The 19,954-nt window shown below is 51.6% G+C and overlaps 2 protein-coding genes across 2 annotated transcripts in view; one reads left to right on the top strand and one right to left on the bottom strand.

The window, feature by feature from the left end:
* The window catches only part of GNPAT (glyceronephosphate O-acyltransferase), a 22,372-nt gene extending 13,174 nt beyond the window's left edge, over positions 1–9,198 (bottom strand). The window contains exons 1-2 of the mRNA XM_080651241.1: positions 8,937–9,198; positions 3,750–3,932 (exon numbers count right to left, since the gene is read on the bottom strand). Of these exons, the coding sequence (XP_080507367.1) occupies positions 3,750–3,932; positions 8,937–9,014 (261 nt within the window). The 5' untranslated portion in view covers positions 9,015–9,198. The remainder of the gene's footprint in view (positions 1–3,749; positions 3,933–8,936) is intronic.
* Positions 9,180–19,954, top strand: FSAF1 (40S small subunit processome assembly factor 1). Its single transcript, XM_080651242.1, has 7 exons — positions 9,180–9,401; positions 12,029–12,372; positions 15,386–15,442; positions 16,193–16,288; positions 16,405–16,491; positions 17,524–17,576; positions 18,722–19,954. The coding sequence occupies exons 1-7, from the start codon at positions 9,317–9,319 to the stop codon at positions 18,858–18,860; spliced, it is 861 nt and encodes a 286-aa protein (XP_080507368.1). The 5' UTR covers positions 9,180–9,316; the 3' UTR covers positions 18,861–19,954.

Here is a 19,954-nt window from a genome sequence, read left to right as displayed (position 1 = left end):
GCCTGGACACGAGCAAGTCCGTTTCTGTCCTCAGAGAAGCCGAACTGAATCCTTCCAACTCCCCCAAACAGGCGCTTTGAAAAGGAGGGAAGTCTGTGTGTCAGCTGATGTTTACCCAGAATGCTTTGCTTTGGGTGAGGAACAGAAGATTAGGGAGTGGGATGCTGGATCCCCAAATCACGTGCAGTGAGGCAGTACCTTGTCTTTTTTCCAAAACGAAGGGGAAGTTCACACAACGTAAAAGTAACCTTTTTAAAAAATTGATTTTGAGTTAGAGAGAGAGAAACATTGATTTGGGGTGCCTCTCATTTATGCATTCATTATAGCTTCTTGTATGTGCCCTGACTAGGGATCGAACCCACAATCTTGGCATATTAGGACAATGCTCTAACCAACTGAGCTACCCGGCTAGGGCAAAATTAGATGTTTTAAAATAAGTGATAAAATAAAAAAGCAGCCCTGACCGGTTTGGCTCAGTGGATAGAGCATCAGCCTGCGGACTGAAGGGTCCCGGGTTCGATTCCCATCAAGGGCACACGCCTGGGTTGTGGGCTCCATCCCCAGTGGGGGGTGTGCAGGAGGCAGCCAATCAAGGATTCTCATCATTGATGTTCCTATCTCTCTCTCCCTCTCTTTTCCTCTCTGAAATCAATAAAAAATATATATTTCTTAAAAAGAGAGTTAAGCCCTAACCGGTTTGGCTCAGTGGATAGAGCGTGGGCCTGCAGACTGAAGGGTCCCAGGTTCGATTCCGGTCAAGGTCATGTACCTTGGTTGAGGGCGCATCCCCAGGAGGGGATGGGCAGGAGGCAGATGATCAATGTTTCTCTCTCATCGATGTTTCTAATTCTCTCTCCCACTCCCTTTCTCTCTGTAAAAAAATCAATAAAACATATTTTTAAATAAATAAAAAATAAAAAAGCAATCCAGTGGCATTTAGTACCTTCACCAATGTTGCACAATCATCCTCTATCTCATCCCGTACCTTATCTTCTCTGAGGGCTGACTCAATCAACAGGCCCAAGAGTGTGGACCCAGGATCAGCGTTTCCTCTTAGCCCGCATTCCTCTTTTCCTCTGAGAGGGATGCAGCAAGAAAGGTTTAGTAACACAGTCAGGAGAGAACGCACACGGAATATAAATGGACTGAGACGTAAGGAGCAGGAGGCTGGGGAGGAGAGAGTGACCACAGAAAGAACAGCTAAAAAGTTTGAATGAGAAGAGGGAGGAGCCCGGCCAGCGTGGCTCAGTGGCTGAGTGTCGATCTATGAACCAGGAAGTCATGGTTCAATTCCTGGTCAGGGCACAGGCCTGGGTTTCGGGTTCCATCCCCAGTGTGGGGCCTGCAGGAGGCAGCCGATCAATGATTCTCTCTCATCATTGATGTTTCTATCTCTCTTTCCCTCTGAAATCAATAAAATATTGAAAAAAAGAAAGAAAAAAAGAGGGAAGAAGAGGGAGGAAAAATGCTCTTCCAAGTTGAAAAGACTTAAACTTGTGGGGTTTTTTTGTTTGTTTTTTTAAAAATATATTTTATGGATTCTTCACAGAGAGGAAGGGAGAGGGATAGAGAGTTAGAAACATTGATGAGACAGAAACATCGATCAGCTGCCTCCTGCACACCTCCTTACTGGGGATGTGCCCGCAACCAAGGTACATGCCCTTGACCGGAATCGAACCTGGGACCCTTGAGTCCGCAGGCCGATGCTCTGTCCACTGAGCCAAACCGGCTAGGGCTAAACTTGTGTTTTTTTGCAATCATCCCATTTTTAAAAATTATGATAAAAATATACATCATGTAAAATGTGCCGTTGTAATCACTTTCCGGCGCACAGCTCAGTGGCCTTGGACCTGCCTATAGACTGAAGGGACGGAGCTAATGAGAAGGAAAGGCTGCCGAGAGAACGGGGAGAGGCCGCAGTCAGTCTGTCCCAAACAGAACACAGCTTCTCTCCACACCCGTTCCCTCGCTCCCCTGGCTCAGTGAGGGCTTCTTCCCTTCCCTTAATAATGTCTACTGTACCTCTCAAACGTCTTTGTTGTTTAAAAGCCTTTATACATTTTTGATCAGGGAAAGGGCAATCTCCATGTCAACTTGTCACCTAATCGTAAACTTGAACTTCCATGACTCACTTTCCTAAAGATCCTGCGCCTACTGACTTTGATGACATAACTTAAAATGCAAACATCGCTTCTGTTCCCTAGGGTCATACGTGTAAAGAATAAACAGAATCCCTTGCCGTAGCCAACACTGGTACTTGGCCGAGGAATAAGGTCAAGATCGTAAAACGAGGCCAAGAGCATTGCAACTTAGTAGCCCAGCAACTTAGTAGCCCAAATACCATCGCAACCAAGTTGCAGGCACCAAATAAAAATGGCAGGTGCATCAGCTGAAGGTGCCTACCCTCTGAGCATCATAAGCAGATTTCTTGTCTCTATTTTTAGCAAAATATGTTCCTAAAATATAAACGAATCGCACCAACTCCCAATTGAAATCCTTCAATGGCTTTGCACAACTTCTCATTCCGCTACGGGGTTTACAGAGCCCTCCGGGCCAGAGGCCCTGCGTACCGCTCCAGTCTCAGTCCTTCCCATGACCCCTTCTCTGCCTCTGTGGTCTGGTCACAGTAAACCACCGTCAGTGCCGCCCATATGCGTGTTCCCTGGTCCTTAAAACAAGCGGGTGGTTCCCAAACTGCCATCCTTTGGAATGGACCAGGCTCCTTAAAGACTACTGATGGCTGCCCGAGCCGGTGTGGCTCAGTGGATAGAGCGCCGGCCTGGGGACTGAAAGGTCCCAGGTTCGACTCCAGTCAAGGGCATGTACCTTGGTTGCGGGCACATCCCCAGTAGGGGGTGTGCAGGAGGCAGCTGATCGATGTTTCTCTCTCATCGATGTTTCTAACTCTATCCCTCTCCCTTCCTCTCTGTAAAATAGCAATAAAAAATAAAAAAAGACGACTGATGGCTGGCTTCTTCCCGACCTGCTGGTGTAATTGGTACTGGGTGTGACAGATGGTGTAATTGGTAAGGGGTGTGACAGACGCACAGGGATTCTTAGAGCTCCCGAGTGAGGTGTGAAAACCACGGGGAAAGTTACCGCTCTATTAGAAATACTCCTTTCACCCAGCTCACCTGGAAAACTCCTAATCCTCTTTCAGGCCTTTTTTTAAAATCTCTCTCTAACTCCCGACACAAAATCAGCTTCCCCTCTCACAGTGGCCCTGCAGTGGCGCCCACTAGCATGTCTTGTATCAAAGCTGATGATACAACGGTCATCAGGCCCCGTCAGACTTAAGAGGCAGGAGCTCTGCTCAAGTTGCTCACTGCTGGACCCCCGTGTCTAGGCCAGAGGCTCACACACGTCTGGCTATGGTATACATTTGATGAGTGTGCCGAATATAGCTAAACCTAAAAAGATACGTTAAGCCCAGCCCAGCCAGCGTGGCTCAGTGGTTGGGTGTGGCCTATGAACCAGGAGGTTGCGGTTAGATTCCAGGTCAGGGCACGTGCCCGGGGGCGGGCTCGATCCCCAGTGGGGGGCGGGCAGGAGGCAGTCAATCAATGATTCTCTCTCATCATTGATGTTTCTATCGCTCTCTCTCCCTCTCGCTTCCTCTCTGAAATCAATAAAAAAATATTTTTAAAAAAGATACATTAAAGATAGCAAAATAAATGCACAGCATCAAGAAGAGAAAGAACTTGCTGACCAGGAGCAAGCCTGGCTGTGCTGAAGAGGGACTCACTCACCTGCTTAATGACATAGTACACCTCTTCGGAGTTGAGAACACTACACTTAATGTCGCTGGGCGTGCACGGGACGAGCCCCTTGTACAGGAGCGGGGTGTAGCACTTCATCGCAAACTTCAGGTCACTGACATGCCTCCTTTCCTCTAACATATCTTCAAACTCATCCCACTTTTTGAGCTCCTTCTGTGGACAAGGTAAATGAAAGGAAGTCATGCACATACTATAAAACAAGGTAGGACAGACTAGGGACTATACCTGAAAAGCTTTATTTCTGCCAAATCTGTTCACTGTGACATATGACAAGAGCAGAGTGATTGAATGTTCGATTTTCATATTCCAAGAAAAAATGTACATAGGACCAATAAATTGTTATTGAATTATCATCCTACTTTATTTTTTAAATGTTTTTTATTGATTTTACAGAGAAGAAGGGAGAGGGAGAGAGAGAGAGAGACAAAGATGTCTGAGAGAAACATCGATCGGCTGCCTCCTGCACACTCCCTGCTTGGGATCGAGACTACAACCCGGGCATGCGCCCTGACTAGGAATTCAACTGTGACCTCCTGGTTCATAGGTCGACACTCCACTGAGCCACGCCGGCCGGGCTATTTTTTAACCGGATTTCTTTAATTGTAAATTTATAACTTAATCTTTAATATTTTTTGAATCCTCACCCGAGGCTATGTTTATTGATTTTTTAGAGAGAGGAAGGGGAAGAAGGAGGGGAGGGAGAGAGAGGGAGAGAGAGAGAGAGAGAGAGAGAGAGACAAGCACCAACCGGTCGCCTCTCATACATGCACGACGAAGGATCGAACCTGCGAACCAGGTGTGTACCCTGATGGGAAAAAGCCCGCAGCCTTTCGGTGCACGGGACGATGCTCAACTGACTACCTGGCCAAGGCTTACGCTTTAATTTTTAACAATGGCTGCGTTTTAACATTGGGCTTGCAAGCTTCATGAAAATTTCACGATCAGCTTTGACAGCAAGTACAAGACTACCGACTCGGGCTGCCAACACTGGAAACGAAATACTATGAGGACACCGGGATAGAGTAACTGATGAGGAAGAGGGGGCGTGCTACTGGAGATTGACTGGCTGGCTAAGTCCTCTCTGGGGAGGAGATCTTCGTGCTGGGACCTCGGTAACAAAAACAGCAGCGGCTGCCCACCTGATGATGTGGTGTCTTGTGGCACATTGTAAGGAGTCGAGATTTTTCATTCATTTCTAACAGGAAGCCACAGTTTGGGTGACAGGTGCGCCAGCGATTCCCCACCCCCGGCCTCCTTTGTGTTCTGTGGTCTCATTGAAAGACTTCATCAGACCAGTGGCTTAGGACGCAACCTACTTGTGATGGTTGCCAAGCCTGCATATTTAGACCAGACCTTCCTCTTTGCTCTGCTACCATATTCCTAACTCTATTTGGATGTCTCCCAAGCCCCTTGGGATGTACCTGGTCCATAACATAATAATCCACAAATTAAAAATCATTAACTTTGCCTAGCTGGTTTGGCTCAGTGGACAGAGCGTCGGCCTTCGGACTGAAGGGTCCTGGGTTCAATTCCGGTCAAGGGCACATGCCTGGGTTGCGGGCTCGATCCCCAGTAGGGGGCGTGCAGGAGGCAGCCAATCGATGATTCTCTCTTATCACTGATGTTTCTATCTCTCCCTTCCTCTCTGAAATCAATAAAAATATATATATATATATATATTTAAAATCATTAACTTTGCCTTCCCCATCTCAAACTGAACACAGCCCGAATTACACCCTGCCCAAACCTGCTCCGTCCTGCATCTCCTATCTGCGAAAGGCATCTCATCCACCCAGTTGCCCAATCACAGAAACCAGGAGTCATCCCCAGTCTGCCTCCTCTTCCTCAGCCACCCTTCCAGCTGCCTACATATCCCACAGGCTGAGCATCGCCCTTCTCCCCCCTCTCACTGCCCTGCCCACGCAGGCTGCCTTCCCTTCTCCGTCCTGATCCATGGCCAGGATCCTGGCATCACATTCCCTCCCAGCCAGACTCTCTTTCTACAGTCTCCACTTAAGTAGGAGAGGTTATTCATCCAGATAATCATGGCAGAAACCAAGCAGTTCTCTTCCAGGGGTCCTCAAACTTTTTAAACCGGGGGCCACTTCACTGTCCCTCAGACCGTTGGAGGGCCGGACTATAGTTTAAAAAAAAAAACTATGAACAAATTCCTATGCGCACTGCGGGCCCGGGACGAGTCGGCTGCTAAGCAGGACAGGCAGCGGCACCCGGTGGGCCGGATCAATGTCCTCGGCGGGCCGCATGTGGCCCGCGGGCTGTAGTTTGAGGACCCCTGTAAGACCTTCAACATACAAATGTGAACCCCTTAAATGGTGCCCAATAAAGTTCAGATGTTAGCCGTAAGGATGGGTAAACACCATACATGAAACCCCTTTAGGAAATGTAAGCTGCCTGCTTCCTGGCCTTCATTTCTCTGGTCCCCTCTGGCCTAGCCTTCCTGACCACTTGATGTGCATGTTCTTGCATGGATGCCTACAGCAGGCTTCCTCTCCCTCATCCCCCTTCACATCTCAAAAACCCCGCGCAGGTGTCACCTTCTCTGGTCCCCAAACAGGTCAGGGGCTCCTTCTCCTCCCTCCCACAACGCACTGCACATGTTTCCACCACTGCCCTTATCCTACTTCATCCCAACTAGCTGTTTACTTTCGTGACTTCCTTCAGTCCCGAAAGGCGAGGGCTAGCTCTTTAACTTGTGTCTTGAACACTGAGAAGGATGACTAAGGACTGTGTAGATACTCATGCTGTGATGTTTGTTGCAATCAGCAATGTCTTAAATATCTCGAATACAGCTCTCAGACGAGACCAAGCATTGTGCAAGCACAGGACAGGCCTGAAACAGTAATAGTAAGAAAAGTTCAGGACATCATGAGAGTCAAACTATGGAATCACAAGACATGTGCAGCGTCCGAGGAGCAAAAGCTCATATACAACGGCCTAGCTGTTCACATGAAAAGTTGACAAAAATCTTATCAGTAAAGAGCCGTTGGTGAATGGGGAAGTAAAGGATCAACTTCCGCCTGTAATGTAGGAAACTAGAGGCCCAGTGCATGAATTCGTGCATGGGTGGGCCATCAAGGGCGGGGCCGGCCGGGGGCTGGGGCTGCGGGTGGTTGGCCAGCCGGCTCTGCCCCGGTCAAACACCCAGTTGAACTCCCAGTCGAGGGGACAATTTGCATATTAGGCTTTTATTATACAGGAGGATTGTACTCAAGTCACAAGCCACTTAGGACTGAAAAAGGGACACCCACAACCCTCTTTCTACATTCCTTACGGACTCCCACAGGAGTAGCAGTTAGAGGTCAAATATTCCCACCACACACCTGTCGGGTGGGAAGGCCGAGAGGAGGGCAGGTACAGTGACAGGCCTGGGAGAAGGGGACAGCCAACAGCAATTAAGAGTTCCTGGCTCTGCCACAAAATGGGCACCTCCTCTTGTTCCAAAGAATACTGATGTCCCAATAGGAAGGCAGCCACTTGCACATACACACCCTCTTTGGAAGTTGTATGGTTTTTTTGTTTGTTTATCTTGCTTTTTTTCTGTTTTCCCTGTTTGACCTTCTCAAACAAATTAACATTATATTTAAGTCAGACTGACACTAACTGCTAGGACAAGCATGGTGGCAAACCTTTAAAATGCCCTCTTTTATTTCCTCCTAAAGAAGATTAAAAAAAAATCAGTTAAGCCAGGATTAGGCAACCCTGAGAGCCACAGAGCTCTCGTGACAGTGGTGAGTGACCAGTAGACGTTTTGTTGACATAAAAAGACCTGTTAAAATCAGGAGAGAGAGAAAGGCGGTTGGATGGAGAGAGGCTGCGTTGCAAAATGACTTGTGGGAAAAGTACAATGACAAAAACAGGCAATAAAAACTTCCAGAAGTCCCAAATCTTCCTAGATTTGTTCTAATCAACAAAATGAATTGACCAACAAAATAGGACCTGAAGCAGGGAGACATGGAACCGACTGACATACCTCGATGTGGGGTTGGGGGGGGTGAGAAGAGATAAACCGAAGAACTTAAATACTTATGAGCACAGCCCATGGATACGGGCAATAGGGTGATGAAAACCTGGGGGGGGGAGGGGAGAGGAGTACAGGAGGAATGAAGGGGGAATAAGAGATATCTGTAATACTAGCAACAATAAAAATATATATATATATTTTTAAAATATATATATTTTATTGATTTTTTACAGAGAGGAAGGGAGAGGAATAGAGAGCTAGAAACATCGATGAGAGAGAAACATCGATCAGCTGCCTCCTGCACACCCCTCACTGGGAATGTGCCCGCAACCAAGGTACATGCCCTTGACCGGAATCGAACCCGGGACCCTTGAGTCCGCAGGCCGATGCTCTATCCACTGAGCCACACCGGTTTCGGCAAAAATATATTAAAGCCCAGCCGGTGTGGCTCAGTGGTTGAGTGTCCACCTATGAACCAGGAGGTCAGGGCACATACCCGGGTTGTGGGCTCCATCCCCAGTGGCGGGCGTGCAGGAGGCAACGGATTCTTGAGTCTCTCTCATCATCGATGTTTCTCTCTCCCTCTCTCTCTCTCTCCCTCTCTCTCTCTCTCTCTCTCTCTCCCTTCCTCTCGGAAATCAATAAAAATGTAAACACACACACACGTGTGTGTCTTTTTTTAAAAGACTTAAAGTCGTAAAAACTCTCTGCCCACTGATGAGCCAAACACTCTCCTGCCAGGAACACGAGGCCCAGCAGAGCAGAAGGGCGGGGTGGGTGCCAGGGGCCTGCGGCTCAGGCGGGGTGGGCCCGCAGGTTCCTCGGGTTCGTCCAAAAGGGCGCCCGCCACGCCCTCGCTGGAGCTCCAGTTCCCACGCCTCATGCCCGGGCCAGGCGAGGGCTTTCGGGAGGCCCCGCGCCCGGTGGAGGGAAAGGGAAGGCGCGAGAGGAAAGGAACCAGGGGAACCGTCGCCGGGAGAAACTTGGAAAAGCACACGCAGGGACACGGTGATGCACCGTTGCCTTGGAAACCAAGTCAACCAATCAGGCCCTCCTCAGGGAAGCCCGGACCCACGCTCTTCGGGGCCGGGAGCGATCGCCCGGAGGAAAACGAAACCGGGAGGAGAGGGTCCTCTCTCGGGCCCGCCCGGGGCCTCCTTTCCCTGGGCGCCTACCGAGTACAGGAGCACGACAGCGCCGGGACTGGGGGAGCCGACGGCAAAACTGGAGCTGGATGAACTGGAAGAATCCATGGCGCGGCTGCCGTCCGTCCCGGGCGGGGCCTGGGATGCTGTGCTAGGCGGTGGCGGTGGTGGTGTGGCGGCTGGGGGCGGTTCTTCCGCGCGGGGCGGCCCGACCTCGCCGAGGGCGGTGGCACCCTCTGCGACCGCTGCTCGGGACCCCGGGCGCCGCCATCTTGGCCAGGACGGAAGCCGCGCGGGGCCCTGCGGCGCGCGCGCGGCCGGCTTAACCCGGAAGTGAGGGTGCCGCGCGCGCGCGCGCAACCCGCACGCACCCGCGGGCGCCGGGCGGGCACGCAGAGCCGGACCCCGCGATGGCGCAGGAGCAGGGGCGGGGGCCCTCCTCGCCTCCCTCCCGCCAGCTGCTGGACGCGGTGCTCCAGAACCTCTACGACTTCGGTGAGTGGGGGCCTCGGAGTCCACGTGGGGGGCGAGGGGCTGCTGGGCGCCGCCGACGGGGCGGGCCTCCGCTTTCTGGGACAGGGTTCACATGGGCCAGCACCCCTCGGCGGGACCGGGTTCAGCACGTGGCCGCCTGTCATGTTTCTCTTGCCCCCATGGTCGGGTTATTCTCTGTCCCGAGGAGATCCCGGGAAAGGATCTGGGGTGTTTATCCAAGGCGTCCCTGGAGATCAACTTGAACCGTGCAGGTGTGGGACATTCAAGTCGTTGCTAGCAAAGAGGCTGCTCTACGCGAGCAGGACCAAGGGCAGGCCTAGGACCGACCGAAAAGACCAGAAGCTTTCATTTCCAGAGGAATGACACCACATGAAACATGTGCAGTTGCAAATCACACAGCACTTGATTACTCACACAAGTGCCTGGTGCCACGGGTACAGGCTTAAATGGGGATCCCCGTGGTGCTGTCTCCTCTGGGGTCCCGCAGCTGGGCTGGTCCAGTCCGGATGCAGGGGGCCAGCGTTCCTCACCTGAGAGCTCCGTGGTGTCTCAATCCGGAGTTACTAGTCGTTCTTCTGTCGTCTGGCAGGAACGGCGTCGCTTGCCAGACTGGCAAAAGGACATGCCTTTGTGGCTGTCTCGACAGGCGAGCACTGGTCAGGTCAGGATCCCCAATTTTTTTTTTTTAATTTTTTTATTAATTTCAGCGAGGAAGAGAGAGATAGAAACATCAATGATGAGAGTCATGGAACCGCTGCCTCCTGCACGCTCCCTACTGGGGATCGAGCTTGCAACCCCAGCATGTGCCCTTGACCGGAATCGAACCCGGGACCCTTCAGTCTGCAAAGCTGACGCTCTATCCACTGAGCAAAACCAGCTAGGGCAGGATCCCCATTTTTAAAGCCTGTACCCCATTTGCAGCCGTCCAGGTGGCTATCAATGAATTAGGTCAGTGCACACATGTTTATCTCAAACAGGGCGAGAGGCTACCTGTGGTTATCCCGGGAGAGTACACCACTCACTCAAGTGGTTATCTTGACACGTCACTCTGAGTTCTTTACTGACGTTCAAATCCTCATCTATGAGGTACACATGCTTCAGGGCAGTGGGGACTGTGTCCTTCATATTATACTTTAAGTTTCAAGGAAAGTTAATTTAAACATTTTAAAACCTTCTTAATGTTTTTTAGGCATTTTTAAAGCATTTAAAAAACATTTCTATGTATTACTACGACATTCTATGACATCCTCCATGAACCGAACCTGCCACCTTCCCTCCGTGTGGGCACCGCCATCGAATTGCGTGTCGGAAGCGCCACGGCTTTCAGGCTTAACGAGGGGGATGCACATGGGTCCTTGGACTCTCGGAATAGCCCCCCTTTTCCCCTTTTCTTTTCACTGTTCCGGACCTCTGGGCACCCCCACCCTGTACTCCCCAGGCCCAGCTGACCCTCCTAAGTTAGTACCACCTTGTCCTGTGGAGACCTCATCCTTCAGGGCGTCCCCTCGCGGGGTTCAGACAATGTTTTCCCAACCTTTTCTCCCTAAGTTGGCCGACCTGCGCTCTCCTGCGTTTATCTTGATGGGAGAAGGGGAAAATAAAACTCCCATTTTAATGTGGCAACCGCCTGAGACATCGCTAGGCAGTTCCCCACGCTCTGCAGAACTTGCCCCAGGGAAGGAGGGTGACATCTCTCCTTCCCGGGCCAAAGAGAATCTTCAGTCATTAGTGTCTTTTTAAAATATACATTAGTATTGATTTCAGAGAGCAAGGGAGAGGGAGAGAGAGAAACACCAATGATGAGAGGAAATCATGGATCAGCTGCTTCCTGCACGCCCCACACTGGGGATGAACCCTGAGACCCAGGGCATGTGCCCCGGTCGGGAATTGAACCCTGACCTCCTGGTTCATAGGTCGGCGCTCAACCGCTGAGCCACGCCGGTCAGGCAGGTTTATCTTAATCCATAACTGAAAGAGGATAGAAAAACTATAATGCCCACCTGTAACCCTACAAAGTGTTAAAAAGAAACACTGGCTGGCATTTTTAGTTACAAAGCCTGAGCCAGCTTGGTTCCCGGTCTGGGACTATTGCCATGATGACTTAGGAACAGCCAAGGTGAAGACTGAAATAACTATGCAAATAAGAGTCAAAGACATGCCCTGACCGGTTTGGCTCAGTGGACAGAGCGCCGGCCTGCGGACTGAAAGGTCCCAGGTTCGATTCCAGTCAAGGGCATGTACCTTGGTTGTGGGCACATCCCCAGTGGGAGGTGTGCAGGAGGCAGCTGGTCGATGTTTCTCTCTCATTGGTGTTTCTAACTCTCTCTCCCTCTCACTTCCTCTCTGTAAAAAAATGAATAAAATATATTTAAAAAAAAAAAAAAGAGTCAAAGACATAAACACAGTTACCCAGGTTGAGCATCGTCCCATGTGGCGTTTTGGATTCTATAAATTGTGCAAATGCAACCCTCTTTGAAGAAAGACAAGTCGTCTTACTGTTTTTTTCTTTGTAGGTAGATCCGGGTGTTTGTGTTTGAGGCGATGTATCCGTGAATTCACAGGATTTGATACGGGTGGTGGCTAAAAATAAAAACATCTCTTTTTCCTCCTTGTGGTTGAGCAAACAGGAGAGACAGAAGATGAAGCAGAACAGAAAAGGATCGGAAAGAAAAAGGAAAACAAGAAGAGAGATGCGGGGAGCCCGGTGGCATTGGGGGCCGAGCCCGCTCCCCCACCTGGTTCTCCCCTAAGAGGCCCAAGGAAGAGGGCTTCGAGCTTCTTCTCCGAGCTCCGAGAAGAGCTGCAGCGTGCCCTCTCCGTGGCCCCCTCGGAGGCCCCCGCCGGGCCGCAAGCCCCTCGGGCCGCAGCATCGCCCTCTCCCCGGAACCGGAGGGAGCCGGTGGAAGTGGTGGAATTCCACAGCAGGAATAAGAGAAGGAAACAGGAGCCGGATCAAGATGCGAACGCCAAGGTAGTGAGTTGGTTAGTTTGTATGTCTAGGATGGAAACCCTGATAGTGTAGAACTGGGCGAATATCTTTATAGACCAGCCGTGGGCAAACTACGGCCTGCGGGCCGGATCCAGCCTGTTCGGCTGTTCTATCCGGCCCGCGGAGCCGAAAGAGCTCTCCCCTCCGCTCCTTTACTTTGAATTTATATTAGTTCACACAAACACTCCATCCATGCTTTTGTTCCGGCCCTCCGGTCCAGTTTAAGAACCCATTGTGGCCCTCGAGTCAAAAAGTTTGCCCACCCCTGTTATAGACTGTGTCGGGGCCCCCAAGACCACACCCTGGCCTGGGGGATTTGCCGAAAGCACTCGCAGGACTCAGCACACAGTCACCATCACGGTTATGTTTTTATTGATTTTTTTTTTTTTTTTTTTTAAAGAGAAAGAGGAAGGGAGAAAGAGAGAGAGAAACATTGGTCAGCTGCCTCCCGCACGCCCCACCCTGAGAATCGAGCCCACAACCTGGGCATGTGCCCTGACCGGGAACCGAATCAGCAACCTCTTGGTTCGTGAGACGACACTCAATCCACTGAGCCACACTAGCCAGGCATAGCACAGTGACGATTCATTGTAGCAGAAGGGTACAGAGTAGAATGAGCCCCGGGAACGGGCACCTGGGCAGCCTGGAGGAGCCCAGGCGTGGTGCCCAGGGGTCCCCTCCCGGGGGAGCTGCCAGGGATGTGCTTACTTTCCCGGCAGTGCAAAGCAGCTTGAGTGTACTGAGCAGCAAGCTCTCTCCGACTGCGTTTGTCAGTCTCGCTTGAAATTCAGTCCATGGGCGAGGTATGGTTGCTCAGCCAGACTCGGCCACCGTTTGTTTAGCATTTTACCCTTTGCCAGTGTCTAACTGGCAGAGGAAGCTCGTCATCATGCCCACTTATAGGGTAGTGACCACAGAAATAGGCTGACAGGAATAGTAGATAAGAGATCGCTTATCCATTTATTTTATTTATCCACACCTAACCGAGTGCCTGCTGTTGGGCAGACCCAGGAGGTCGGCAGGGAGCCAGATGCAGTCCTTTGCCCTCCGGGAGTGTGCCGTCTGCTGGCGGAGGCGGGCAGACCCCCAGGAAAATGAACAATATCAGGAAACAGAGTTAGAAACGCTCTGAAGGAAAGGCGTAGATCGGTCCGAGGACGTGACATCAGACCAACGGCTCTGTTAAAGGCTTTGGTGAAGGAGCCAGCCGAGTCCTTGAGGCGGAGGGAAGGCCGTGTGGCAAGAACCCCGAGGTGTGGAAAGGCCCGCTGGCTCCAGAAGCGGGAAGGCGAGAGGGAGGAGGCCGGAGGGGCGGTGGGAACTGTGGGAGGCGGCCGCCCAGCCCTGGCCAGGTCTCAGGTGACGGTGAGGCCTCGGGTTTTAGTGTAAAGTACATGCGGTGCCACCACAAGTTGAAGCGAGGGCACAAGGTGAATTATAACTTAACAAGATCACTCTGCCTAGCCGGCTTGGCTCATTGGATAGAGTGTCGGCCTGTGGACTGAAGGGTCCCGGGTTCGATTCCAGTCAAGGGCATGTACCTTGGTTGCGGGCACATCCCCAGTGGGAGGTGTGCAGGAGGCAGCTGATCGATGTTTCTCTCTCATCGATGTTTCTAGCTCTCTATCCCTCTCCCTTCCTCTCTGTAAAATATCAATAAAATATATTAAAAAAAAAAAAATCTGTCGTTCCAAAACCCCAGAGCTTTGGGCGTCACAAGTTAGTGGGGAGTTTTTTTAAGTTTGGTACCAATTTATTTGGCAGCAAAACCTGACCTGAACTGACAGGAGGCTTAAGAATTATTTTTGTTTGGCATGAATGGCCATAGGTCAGCCGTGGGCAAACTACGGCCTGCGGGCTGGATCCGGCCCGTTCGGCTGTTCTATCCGGCCCGCGGAGCCGAAAGAGCAGAGGGTTCTCTTGCTCTCCCCTCCGCTCCTTTACTTTGAATTTATATTAGTTCACACAAACACTCCATCCATGCTTTTGTTCCGGCCCTCCGGTCCAGTTTAAGAGAATGTGGAAGGCCATTCCAGAGAAGACTGATAGAAACGTCCACTCTTCCGTCCTAGCCGGTTTGGCTCAGTGGAGAGAACGTCGGCCTGCGGACTGAAGGTTCACTTCTGGTCAAGGGCACATGCCCCGGTTGCAGGCTCGATCCCTGGTAGGGGGCGTGCAGGAGGCAGGGGCCATTGTGGCCCTCAAGTCAAAAAGTTTGCCCACCCCTGCCCTAGATGCTACAGAAATACGAGTGAATGTGCTTAATCAGGGGTTGTTGTCTTGGATCCCACTGGACGTGGGGTATAATGTGCAGAATACTCACAGCATTGCCTTTTGGAGGTGCAAAGGCTTGTGAATTTCCTGTGGGTGTGGGGTCAGCGCCAGGGCTGTGTTCAGGCCTAAGGCCTCCTGGCGGAAACGCTGTGTTCCCAGCTCCCGCACTGTGGAGACAGGCTGTAAGTGAGCCAGGACTCTCTGTCCTTGGAGTAACTCGAGTGCATTGACCCAGCACCTTCACGGACAGAACATTTTCCCAAGTTATTGCCCCAGCTTCTCCGTGTCCTCATGAGCTCCGCTTTTTCTAAATCACTCCCCAGGCCTTGACCCTGAAACGCTCATGAGCTCCGCTTTTTCTAAATCACTCCCCCGGCCTTGACCCTGAAACGCTCCCAGCCCCAGGTCACCCTCAGCTGGTCTACACCCTGTTTACGTAGTAGGTCCCACGGCAGCTACCTGTTGGGAAGCAGGTAATCTCGTTGAAGTGCTTTATACTCAAGAAGACATGCCAGTCTGTCAGAACAAGTAGACCACTGAGTCACTGGAGTAGCAACTAGGTGTCAGTCAGGATCCTGTGCAACATGCCTGTGTCGTCGTTTGCTGTGTAGGCATCGGGGCCATGTCAAGGCCTTTTAAAACGTGTCCGCTCCGTCAGTGGCAGAGACTATAATGATGTGGTAACGTGATCTTAATAAGAATTTTTTTTTTCCCTTTTCAGACCAAAACTAGTATCTTCGAGAAAGATGGGAATATGCAAGAATTTAACTTAGAAAAGGTATGTGTTTTGAAATTGTTCACTTTTCCATCTTTCTGCTACCAAAAAAGGTGACTGTGCTAACACGTCCCAGGGCTGGGGGAGTGGATAAGCACGTGGCGACACCCACTCGCTTGAAAACCGCCCGTTCATCTGAAACGTGATGGCTTTCAGCTGCAACACCAGTGCCCCCGTGGAGAGTAGGAAAAGCAGGGGTGCGCGAGTCTGTGATGATAAACGAGGCTTCAAACTCGCACGAGAAAAAAGACAGGAGCAAGTAATCCCGTTGCTAAGAGTGGGTGTCGGTGACTTTTTCTCTTCTTCCTACATTATCTTTTAAAGAAAAAACACACGGATCTGTGTTTAAAGCTGTTACCAGTGGTTCCCACGTGTACGTAGGGATGCCTGGGGAGGGACTTCTAAGTGGAAATGACTGCCTTTGTGGGTGGCAGGGAGTTGTAGAGCCTCAGAGTGCTGCGGGCTCTGTATTCACTGCTCCTGTCCCTCCTTCGTGCAGAGAGCATGCTTTGCCTCAACTGTCCTAAGTAAACACGGGACGGTGTTGGGAGGGGGCGGTCACATTGCGGCAGCCCTCACGCAGCTCCTTGAACCATCACAGCGTCTGGCTGGCCCTCCTCGCTGCAGGTCGTGAGGATGTGCACGCGTATCTGGCGCCCCGCTCGTGGTCTCCAAAACGCATCCCTGACGGGCGAGGGTTTCTCCGGGGGAGGTTTTGGAGAGCACGTGGGTCTGATTCTGCTTTGTCTCCAGGCCCGGCTGGAGGTGCACCGGTTTGGGATCACGGGCTACGGGAAAGGGAAGGAGAGAGTCCTGGAGCGGGAGCGTGCGATCATGCTGGGCGCACAGGTGAGCGACTGCTCGGCCTCCTGTCACCAGGCAGGACGCGGCCAGCCAGGACAAGGGACGCTGGGAAATGGGTGCAGAATACAAAGTGACGCTGTGTCCCTTTTCCTTCATTGCAGCCTCCCAAAAAGAGCTACGTGAACTACAAGGTTTTGCAGGAGCAGATCAAAGAGAAGAAGGCAGCCAAGGAACAGGAGAAGAGAATGGTAGGTGTCATGGCCTTGACCTTGTTAAACCCAGGACAGAAAGGTGGTTGCCATTTGTCACAGGGGAAGGCTGGGCCCGGCTGCTTGGGAAGGCCCAGACTCTAGAGCAGGGGTGGGCAAACTTTTTGACTCGAGGGCCACCATGGGTTCTTAAACTGGACCGGAGGGCCGGAACAAAAGCATGGATGGAGTGTTTGTGTGAACTAATATAAATTCAAAGTAAAGGAGCGGAGGGGAGAGCAAGAGAATCCTCCGTTCTTTCGGCTCCGCGGGCCGGATAGAACAGCCGAACGGGCCGGATCCGGCCCGCGGGCCGTAGTTTGCCCACGGCTGCCCTAGAGGTAAGGGACCAAAACCCACTTGCTCAGGTGAGCAGCGTTGTGCATGCCAGCCAGGTGATCTGGTGCATCTGCACAGCGGTTTGCTTGCAATCCCAAACTCCTGTTCAGATCACGTGAGCTGCGTTCATCGCTTCCCTGCACTCAGTTCTTGTTTTTGTATTTGGGGCTGTGCAGTGCCCAGGGGCCTTGAAGCAGCCCAGGGGATGGGTGTTCTTCGCCCTTCCATCTGAAAGGGAGAGTGGACTTTTTTTTTTAACAGCTTTTGCATTTACTCTCTTTTTTAAAAATATTTTTTTATTGATTTCAGAGAGGGAGGGAGAGGAGGAGAGAGAGAGAAACATCAATGATGAGAGAGAATCACTGGACAACTGCCTCCTGCACACCCCCTACCAGGGATCGAGCCTGCAACCGGGGCATGTGCCCTTGACTGGAAGCGAACTTTCAGTCCGCAGGCCGACGTTCTCTCCACTGAGCCAAACCGGCTAGGGCAGAAGAGTGGACGTTTCTATCGTCAGTCTTCTCTGGAATGGCCTTCCACATTCTCAAAAGTGTTTTAGGAAGAAACTTTGAGTGTGTTTTATTTTTTAATGTGTCTCCTCAAAAAGCATGAAGATAAATAGCATCTCGGTGGCTTTTGACCCAGACCTCTTGCTATTCCTGATACGTATATTGTCTTACATTCTGCATCCAGGCCCAGGACACAGAGATTTTCAAGAAGAAGAAGAGGAGAGGGCAGGAGGACAGGTGAGTGACACCACACGACATGAGGGCGGACAGCGTGGGGCACTGTGGCTGAGGGCTGAGGATAATGCCGGGGTCCCGGGTCTAGCCTGCCCCAGTGCTTCCCTGTGAGGAGCGTCCAGGCCTGTAGGGGAGACGGGACTAGTCAACTGCCCACCTCGAGCAGCGACCTCAGGACTGGGTTGGGAACCTTCTCCCGTTTCCAAAGACCCACACCTGCACCTGATCAGTGGAAGCACTGAAGTGGACATTTCCAGCAAGATTTCTGTCCCCTGTCCCCTTGGATGTGACCGCCGTCCCCGTCCCGTCCTGTGGGGAGTGCCTGGCCTCCAGGCAGAGCGCCAGGATTTGAAGAGCAGATATTGATTGTGTTGCTTATGGGTGTTTCTTAGCTTTTGTTCTAGCCGCAGCCGTGGGCAAACTACGGCCCGCGGGCCGGATCCGGCTGTTCTATCCGGTTCTCTTGCTCTCCCCTCCGCTCCTTTACTTTGAATTTGTATTAGTTCACACAAACACTCCATCCATGCTTTTGTTCCGGCCCTCCGGTCCAGTTTAAGAACCCATTGTGGCCCTCGAGTCAAAAAGTTTGCCCACCCCTGTATCTAGCGCCTTTCCTCCCCGCGGCCCTCCCCCCCCCCCCCCCCCGACTTACTATTTCAAAATTGGCTCCTGTTGTCTCAGCCTCTCTCTCGGCCTCCAGCGAACTTGCCCTCGCCTTCAGCTGGCATGTGTCCTGGCCGTGCCAGGCATGTAGGCGGCTTAGGGGATGCGGCCATGAGCTTCTGGAGTGCATCCCTGCCCTCAAGGCCCTGACTCTGTGGTGAGGGAAACACACCAAAACAGACAGACAGACAGACAGTGCAGGTGTCTGGCTGGCGTCTGTGAGAGGCAGCATTGTGAAAGGAAACGCCTGCGGGTGGGCGAGATGTCCGTCCAAGGAGGTGACGGCGAGGCGACACCTGGGGAAGCAGAGGGGCAGCTGGGAAGGTCGCGGGGAAGGAACCAGTACAAACCCTGAGGCAGTCGGCGGGTCTGAGGGACCAGGGAAGAGCATGGAGTGCGGGGCTTTGCGGGAGCCACCGTGTGGTCTGGCCAGTGGCGCGGCGACCCTCGGAGCTTCCTCTAAACCCCTCTCTCTCTGAATGTAGGAAATCCAAGAAGAAGAAAGCAGCGCCCAGTATTTTGTCAAGTGGACGGATCGGCCAGGTTGGAAAATTCAAAAATGGGACGTTGATTCTGAGCCAAGTGGACATCAGGAAAATAAACTCTTCCCGAGTGGCTAAGTGAACCGCTGTCCGAGCGAGAGGGATGGGGAAGCCGTGTGCTGAGCCTGGGCCCGCGAGACTCCAGACTGTTACTTGTTTCCTGGTTCATGACTGTTCTTCGAGGAAAAAATCAAACAGGACCAATACAGTTGCTGGGGCTAATGTGTCCGATGGGCCACGTTGGGCCAACCACGCATGCGCCCTGAGAATGTAAAGTTAAACCTGGGAAAGACGCTTAACTTTCCCAGCACGTCACTCGAGTTCCACTTTCACTGGTGCTCTGGGCATTTGCTCGAAATAAGATTTTCCATGAACGTACTGGTTTATAAGGGCTAATAATGAGCTTTAATAAATCGCCATTTAATTTTCTAAAAACGATTTGATGTCACTATATCGTGAAAGAGCTAAGAATGTGATCATTTGTCAAGTTATTTTGTGGGCAAAGCAGCTTCCACGTTCAGTGTCAAGTATATGAAGTCTACTTCATAGGAAGTGGCATAAATAAACTTCAACTTCTGGGGGGGTGTGGCCGTGGCTATGAAATAGCAGGTGCATTTGACTCGTGTCCAGAACCTACATGTAAGCGACGGCCAGTTCCTTAAAGCAACCCCCGGGCAGCTCGACACATTACTTAGTGCTCTCGCCCTTGCTGAGAGCGTCTGGAGCTTCTCAGAGCTTGTGGCACATTTAAGAAAAGTCCTCAGCCCGGCCAGCGTGGCTCAGTGGCTGAGCGTCAACCTATGAACCAGAAGGTCGTGGTTCGATTCCCGGTCAGGGCACATGCCCCGGTTACAGTCCCAATTCAATGATTCTCTGTCACCATTGATGTTTCTCTCTCTCCCTCTCCCTTCCTCTCTGAAATCAATTATTTACATACTAGAGACCCGATGCACGAAATTCGTGCAAGAGTAGGCCTTCCTGCCCTGACCGGTTTGACTCAGTGGATAGAGCGTCGGCCTGTGGACTGAAAGGTCCCAGGTTCGATTCCGGTCAAGGGCATGTACCTTGGTTGTGGGCACATCCCCAGTAGGAGGTTTGCAGGAGGCAGCTGACATCAATGTTTCTAACTCTCTATCCCTCTCCCTTCCTCTCTGTAAAAATCAATAAAATATATTT

This window comes from Plecotus auritus (assembly GCF_963455305.1).
Source record: "Plecotus auritus genome assembly, chromosome: 14".
NCBI classification, from domain to species: domain Eukaryota; kingdom Metazoa; phylum Chordata; class Mammalia; order Chiroptera; family Vespertilionidae; genus Plecotus; species Plecotus auritus.
This window is presented reverse-complemented; position numbering and strand designations above follow the sequence as displayed.

Excerpts from the sequence above, each read along its gene's own strand:
- FSAF1 (XM_080651242.1), top strand. The coding sequence starts at position 9,317 with ATGGCGCAGGAGCAGGGGCGGGGGCCCTCCTCGCCTCCCTCCCGCCAG. Across the intron at positions 12,373-15,385 it reads ATCAAGATGCGAACGCCAAG|ACCAAAACTAGTATCTTCGA; the intron begins GTAGTGAGTTGG and ends TTCCCTTTTCAG. Across the intron at positions 16,289-16,404 it reads CGATCATGCTGGGCGCACAG|CCTCCCAAAAAGAGCTACGT; the intron begins GTGAGCGACTGC and ends CCTTCATTGCAG.